The sequence below is a fragment of the Phaethon lepturus genome, unplaced genomic scaffold (assembly GCF_000687285.1).
Source record: "Phaethon lepturus isolate BGI_N335 unplaced genomic scaffold, ASM68728v1 scaffold48078, whole genome shotgun sequence".
Classification (NCBI taxonomy): Eukaryota; Metazoa; Chordata; class Aves; order Phaethontiformes; family Phaethontidae; genus Phaethon; species Phaethon lepturus.
The window spans coordinates 1-7,517 of NW_010560706.1; the positions used below are offsets into that span (position 1 = coordinate 1).

General features: G+C 38.0%; 1 protein-coding gene across 1 annotated transcript in view; it reads left to right on the forward strand.

Annotated features, from left to right (window-relative positions):
- Positions 1-2: 2 nt before the first annotated feature.
- The window catches only part of IFT52 (intraflagellar transport 52), a 9,891-nt gene continuing 2,376 nt past the window's right edge, over positions 3-7,517 (forward strand). The window contains exons 1-10 of the mRNA XM_010293741.1: positions 3-121; positions 981-1,068; positions 1,334-1,463; positions 2,335-2,410; positions 2,498-2,569; positions 3,420-3,546; positions 4,541-4,627; positions 5,323-5,391; positions 6,150-6,304; positions 7,340-7,427. Of these exons, the coding sequence (XP_010292043.1) occupies positions 3-121; positions 981-1,068; positions 1,334-1,463; positions 2,335-2,410; positions 2,498-2,569; positions 3,420-3,546; positions 4,541-4,627; positions 5,323-5,391; positions 6,150-6,304; positions 7,340-7,427 (1,011 nt within the window). The remainder of the gene's footprint in view (positions 122-980; positions 1,069-1,333; positions 1,464-2,334; positions 2,411-2,497; positions 2,570-3,419; positions 3,547-4,540; positions 4,628-5,322; positions 5,392-6,149; positions 6,305-7,339; positions 7,428-7,517) is intronic.

Consider the following 7,517-nt stretch of genomic DNA (forward strand, 5'->3'; position numbering starts at 1 on the left):
ATATGGAGACGGGCCCGCGGAATGCCGTAGTCTTCAACGCCTCCAAAGGGGAGACTTTCACTCTCGCCAGCAGCTACAAATCCTTGCGCAAAAGGCTTCGCGGTAACTGGAAGATACAGAGGTGAGGGGCAGCTTTCTGGGTAACTTCTGGCAGCTTTTTTTGGAGCGCTGGCGTGGGACGGAAGCTGTGTTTCTGCGGCCTGAGGGTCCTTTGCAGGCAGAACCGAAAGCACACTTGGGTTCTTGCAGCTAGTGCAGAAGAGCCGTCTTCTCCCAGCCGGCCCCGGCGGTGTGGACCCGCCTCATCTCCCGCTGCCGAGTTCCCCCCGTCCCCACTGTGCAGCCCCGGGGGTAGGGGTTGGGGCACTTGCAGTCCGTAGAGAGGTCCAGGAATTTGTGTGTGGTCTGCCTTGAATACCCGAATTGCCTTTGGGAATGTATATTGTTAGCTGAAACACCTTTTTCGTATAGATTGCACTTTCTGGCATTAGCTGTAATTTCATTGTCGGATGCTGTGCATAGTTTTCTTGGACCTTCTCATCTATGGAAGAGAGAGAGTGTAATTTATAAAGATGAAACTCCAGGTAGAAGGTTTTGAATATGTCTTGATTAAGAGTTTGAGATAAAAAGAGATGAACCCTTGTGCATATGATACTGCCTATCAGTCCACTACAAAATCTGTCCAGAGGAAAAAAAAAGAACAAGAGGAAGCTCATCAGGTGCAAAGTTTAATAGCAGCTATGACAGTTTATACAGTTCTGGATCTGCCACAGTATGTTGTTAGAGGGGCTTTACTACTTAATGGGTTGAAATTTGTAAGGATTATTTTTGCTTGAGTTGTCAACTTTAGACCCAGATAAAAGGATGTAACTGAAATGATTTGCTTTGTGTTCATTTGCCAGTCCTTTAAAAAAGGAAAAAAAAAGTTGTGGTTCAGGACTATCCAAGAACAACACGTGTCTTTATTAATCTATCCATAGCTTAAAAGATGAGATCACACCTGAGAAACTCTTTGGGGTAAAATTGTGGATTACGGCAGGGCCAAGAGAAAAGTTCAGTGCTGCTGAGGTAAGAATTCAATATCTGTTTGCAAATGAATTATGTTTTAAGAGTTGTTTAATGCGAATTAGAAAAGAACAGCACAGAAGGCTTTGCAATAGTACTGCTTTATATGAATTTACACAAATTGAAATTTGAGTGCTTTTCTCATAGGATCAAGTTAACTGCAAGTAGTCAGAATCATTTACCATCCCTCGTCTCAGTATAACTTCCTGCAGTTCTCTATGTAGCTTTTTTCACATGTATTTTTTTCTGGATCTTTGTTGTCTTCTAGTTTTCGGTTCTGAAGAAATTCCTGGAAGATGGTGGAGCAATCCTGGTGATGCTAAGAGAAGGTGGAGAGTCCCGACATGGCACAAATATTAACTTTTTGTTAGAAGAATATGGAATTGTTTTCAATAACGGTATTGGCGCTCATCGATACCTTTTATTCTTCCATTTTCAGCAAAATCTAAAGAGTGGGTTCAGCCTTTGTCAGTAAAAGTCATTCAGATCCCTCTCACCTTTTGGTCTAAGGGATGCTTTTTCTTGAAATCTACATGTACACGGCAGTGCAATTCTGAAGCACATCGAGGGCTTTCCATCGATAGAGTACCTTGGTAACAACTCAGCCATCTCCATTCTTTTGCTATAGTTGTCAGTTTTAATGTTATTTACTAGGAAAAAATAATTCCAGTGACATTTCTTGGTTAAAAAGCCTTTCATTTCAAATATTTTTTCCACGCACTTTAATGGGTTGAACCACTTCATGCTCACCCTGAATAAACAGTGGCAATTTTCTTTAGCAGACCAATAAAATGCCATTCATTTGGTTTCGTACTGGTGATGTGAAAAAAACCCAACTGTGTCTCAGTATACATAAAATATTTTTAATGTCTTTGGTGGCATTTCTAGGCTGCTGTTTTTTTCATCAACAGTATTAGATTCATCATGCTTTTGGATGATGTATAAAAAAAGAATTTGAACTTGTAAAACATATACATTCTTTTAACTGGATCATCCTTTTGCCTCTTCTGCTTTGCAGAAGACATGGAGAAGTGCTTATTTTTTATATTTTTATTTGAACTTGCAAATATATTCCTGTTCTAAATCTGCATGTTCAAAAGAAAACGGTAGTGAATATTGATTTGAATTCTCCAGGGAGCCGCATGCCAGCTTTGTGGTGTTAGAAACAAACACCCAGGGAATCAAAGAGCTAAACTCATTTTTTCATTGCTATATCTAGCACACTGATCAGCTAAGATATAAATTTCTTATTTTTTTATTTTCTTCAAGATGCTGTAGTACGCAATGTATATTACAAGTACCACCACCCAAAAGAAGCACTAATCTCTGATGGAGTTTTGAATAGGTAATTATTTGGGGTATATAAATATTTACAGTAAACTCTTATAATCCATGGTGTTTTCAGGAAGTTTTGCTTTTCAATATCTTCTAGGGGAATCAGTGAAGCTGCAAGAAAAACAGTGCTGGAGACAGCAGATGAAGATGGAAGTGGACATGCCTCACAGTAAGTGTTTTACTTTGAGGTAGCTGATGTGAAAAGATTTAGACCAATTCTGAATTAGCAGGCTTTTAATCTAGCAGGAGCATGTTGTGCTTGTGTTGAGGTTTTCTAACGTATTTCTTATGTCAGCTTCTTGCTCCTCAAGATTACATCTGGAAAGGAGAATCCATTTAGTCATGCTTGATAACCAAAGAAGGAGGAGGAGTGATAGGTTTTGAAGGGAATTATTACTCTCCTGAACAGATCTTTTTGTCCCTAGTCTGTGGATTTGAATTTGTTTAAGCAATGTACATATCAATAACCTCTAGACAGTGATGTGTTTGGCTGCAGGCGTGAGGAACCCTACATCTTTTTAGAGTCTTAATCCAGCGTAAGATAGACGTTTATTTTAATTTTTAGCTCTCTGTCCCTCTGAGCTGCAGAGGAGTGAAGAGGCATTGGGAAGAGTACAGCTTTTCTGTAAATAACTATAATGTTTGTATTCTTCCTTGCTACTAATTTTTAGACTAATAAATGACCATGTGTTTGATTACAAGGAAAAATCTAAGTGTAAAAACATTTCATGTAGTTTTATTCCAGAATATCCTCTACCCTTGTCCCAGGTACAGGAGTGTGCAAACAGAAAGCAAGAGTGTTCTTTGTTACTTAAGAAAAATCGTCAACCAGGAAGAACCTGTGGAAAGAAACTAAAATGTCAGTGTGGTGATCTGAATTTTCAGAAGCATGTCTCTTGGCATTCCACCACCAGTGTACAATTACAGTTCGCAGTTTAGGCAGACAGACTGAGTTTTATAAATGTGTCCAGGCTACCTGATACATGCAGGTACTTACGGAGTTTCTGTATTTCCTGCAGACCACTCACTTTTGTGTATCCATTTGGTGCCACACTGAATGTAATGAAACCAGCAGTGGCTATTCTGTCAACAGGATCTGTCTGCTTCCCACTCAACAGGCCAATTCTTGCTTTCTATCAACACGAGGTATGATTCTGCATGTAACAAACCAGACATTCTCCCCCTATGCCACACAAAAATTGTGAGTGTATTTTCTGGGAGTACTTAAAAACCCACTTCTGTTTTTTGATGCATCTGCAAACTCCAGATCAGGCTAGTGACTCCTGCCTCCTTTTATGGAAAACTTCTTTGCATGGTGTGCAGAAGAGAATTAATTTGATGGTCAGCAAAGATTTTATCTTTGTTTGGTTGACAGATGGATATTTTTAATTCTTCTTTTAAAGTTTGGATTTTTTTTCTACTGTTTTAGTGATCAGTTAGTAAGGAGGGTTATAGCTGGCTTCATAAATACACCATATTGAATTAGGGGACCGTCACTGTAGAACCAGTAGATTTTTATATGTTATCTTACCCATCCAGCCCTGTTAATTTGTTAAAAAAAAATTCAGAAATCTAGTAGTAGTTGATGGATACAAACAAAGGATTGTTAGTGAATATAGCTATATTATATACATGAATATAGCTACATATATGTAGCTATACATATATACAGGAATATGTGCTGTATTGACACGCATGCATGTCACTGGCCTCTAGGTTTACATTTTGAACACTGAAGAATGAGTTGCAGGAAGTTAATAATACAGTAATTTAACGTTAATTCTTTTTTACTTGATTGGGAAAAAAAAAAGTGTTCTTCTTCTGCAAAAATAGCCTAAGTGCAGCTATTGTTGATGATATTCGCTGTATTTTTTTTTTTGATTGCCAGCCAGTTGTCTGTCTACTCTTATGAAATGCAGATCAGTATTTTTAATAAATTTAGGAGCGTTAAGAGCATATACTTTTATAATAATGTGGCGCTCTCGTGTGCTTGCCAAGTTTGAAACTGCTTTTGCCACCCACTCCTTATTCCAAAATTTCTGATCTCTTTAAATCACTTTGTAATTAGACAGCATTAATAACTGCCTCTAAAACTGCAATTTGGAAAGATGTTTTGCTATATTGTATTCTTTGTTCGTAGAATCAAGGTGGAAAGATGGCAGCATTAGGATCTTCCCACATGTTCAGTGATCAATATTTAGATAAAGAAGAAAATGGTAAGATCATGGTAAGTGTGGTTTTGTTGGGTTTTTTTTAAACACCGCAGTGGATCTTCACAGCACTTACAAAGAAATCCAAGGCCACTAACTTTATCTTGGAGCAAGACAGCTATGAAATGGATTCATAGGGATGAAGATATGGAGATTCTAACCCAATACTAACGCCCTGTGGAATTTGTTAGAGCACAAATAACCGGAAGGAATTTTGAAAGGTATAGTTTATTATGGATGCTATAGGACTCTGAAAAGCTTTTCCTACTTCTGTTCACCACTTCATTATTATTAATATTTAAATATTCAGTGGTGTTTTTTTGTGTTAATGACTTTTTCTTAGCTTCTTTAGCCCTTGATTATGGTTACTGATTAATGATAAGCCTTTGCATACATAGCTCCTGATACCTGGAGATTGTAATGCACTTTCCAAAATGGGGTGTGTAACCTTGTTATGTGTAAGAAGAGGAGTTTCCTGTTGAGATGTTCCTGAAACTATGTAGCTTATACAAAGTATGCTTGTTGCCATGACTCATTGCTTCCATATATAAATACAAATAAAGTTTGTATGTTCTCTGTAGATACTCTTTGATTTATTACCCATATTTTTCTTCTTTTTCATGGTATGCTGTTTAGTAGATTTAATATGAATGTTTAAGCATAATATAAGATTAGTTGGACACTCCTAAAATTAAGTTTTGCCCTTCTGTAGGATGTGCTTTTCCAGTGGCTCACAACATCAGATATCCATTTAAACCAAATGGATATGGAGGACCCTGAGGTAAGAGAGATCCATCATAAGGAAGTAAATAATTGTGTGATCTCTAGCAGCACCAGTTTTGGCAAACTATGTATTTAGCACAAAAAGGTTAACGGCGAGATGGATGGTGGTGTTGTTGCAGACCCTTTAGTCAGGGTCTGAGATTGAGTAGACAGATGGATTAGGCACAAAAAATAACGGCATTGTATCTCTGTCAGATTTAGATTGCGGTTCATTATCAGATTTCATTTGTGAAAGTCTCTTTCCAATTTGTCCGTGTATATGAGATCATTTCCTGCTCCAGGGTACTAAGTTTGTGCTTCACACTGAGCCTTCAGACAAGAATAACATGCATGAGTGAAGGCAGATTTTCTGTATATGAGTAGGGATCGACCTGTGCATCATTTTTAGTTCCTTTTTTCACTAGTGTATGCAAACGCTATTTTTATTTGGAAATATCATACGTGATAAAATTGTATACTCTGTGTGCATAAAAAAGTCTTCCAGAGTCAACTAGTAAGCTATCTTTCTTAATTTTAAAGAATTAGCAGAAATCCAGATACAACGTCCATGTGGCAAGCAGCTTTACAGCAAAGAGAATAGAGTTTGCACAGCCTACCAATCTAGTAAGCTGCACTGCAAATGGTCATACCTGGTAGAGAGTGAAAGAATTTTTTCTAGATGAGATTTTAGGTGAGATATAAACTAGAAAGAGACTATGTTAATTGGTTGGTCTTTTTAAATCATAGGTGTGTGTGTCTGTGTGTTTGTGTGTTCAGATTTCAGACTATACCATGCTCCCAGATACAGCTGTGCTGTCTGAGCAACTACGAGTCTGTCTGCAGGAGGGAGATGAGAACCCAAGAGACTTCACAAAGCTGTTTGATACTTCCCTTTATCAGCTGGATACAACTGCCCTCCCTTCAGTTATCAAGTCAGCAGCTGTGATTTTTTAAATCTATTTTTCCATTGTGTGTTCTGCATTTTCTGTTTGTGCTTAACTGTCTGCTTAAGAGCAGAAGGGACAGAGCTGTAGGTAGCATTCTGAATATGGATATACCAGAAGATTGATTTGTGCAGTGTGACAGTGATATTTTCTCTCGCTTTTTTTCTTAGCTGTAGCTTCTGACATTGTTTTTTCCTGTTTTCTGACTACTGCTGATTCACTGAACTGATATTTTTAGTAGAACTATCTACAGAGAGGTTGGGTACTTCCTGCAGCCGTAACTGTTTTTTTTTCCACTTCTGAATTACTTGACATTTACTGAAGCTGCTTTTCATTCATCTTGGTATTTCCCAATAATTGTGTCTTGAGACTTACCTGCTGCTCAGTTTTACCAGTTTTGTATTACTAGTGGCTTTGTCCCTCATAACTCATCTGTTATCCAGACCATGTGTGAACATGTTGAATAGTAGCAGGCTTAAGACAGATTCCATGAAACTCTACTCTGTTGTGGACACTTCTTACTCTGTATTTTGTGTATTTTCGCTGGATGTGAATTCATAGTGGGATCTCCCTTCTCATCCTGTAACAAATAACTTTTTAAAAATAGCTTTTGGTTATGGACTTCCTGAAAAGCCTTTTTGAAATCCCAAATCTGCTCTTTTTGAAATCCCAAGTCTGCTCTTTTTGAACTGGATCACTTTTTCCTCATGCACGTTCATCCCTTTTAAAGCTGCTTGAAGAATTGAGGTGTGACTTGCTTTTTTATCGTCTTATATATCCACCCATCATTATCTTCTCTGTCATAATTTTAATTATGCTTGCTGTAGAAGTCAGTTATTACTGATAGTAGTTCTCTGGGGTCCTTCTAAAATTAGACATCCCATTTTTTTAATGCTATGTCTGTGCATAATGTTGACCCTGGTGTCTTCATAAAAATTCATCTCTACAGCCTTTACTGCATGCAAGTGGAAATGGCTGTTGTATCATTTCTTCTCTCATATTTAGTCTTTTTCTGTGCTGCAGAGCTTATGAACAGCTGAACGTGAAGCATGACCCCCTCCAACTCATTCAGCCTCAATTTGAGACTCCACTACCTGTCCTCCAGCCAGCTGTGAGTAAATCTTGCTGATACAGCACATGGAGAATCCTTCTGTTTCATGTAAAACCTCTGTGTGTCATTTCCATAGTTCTTCCCCCCCCC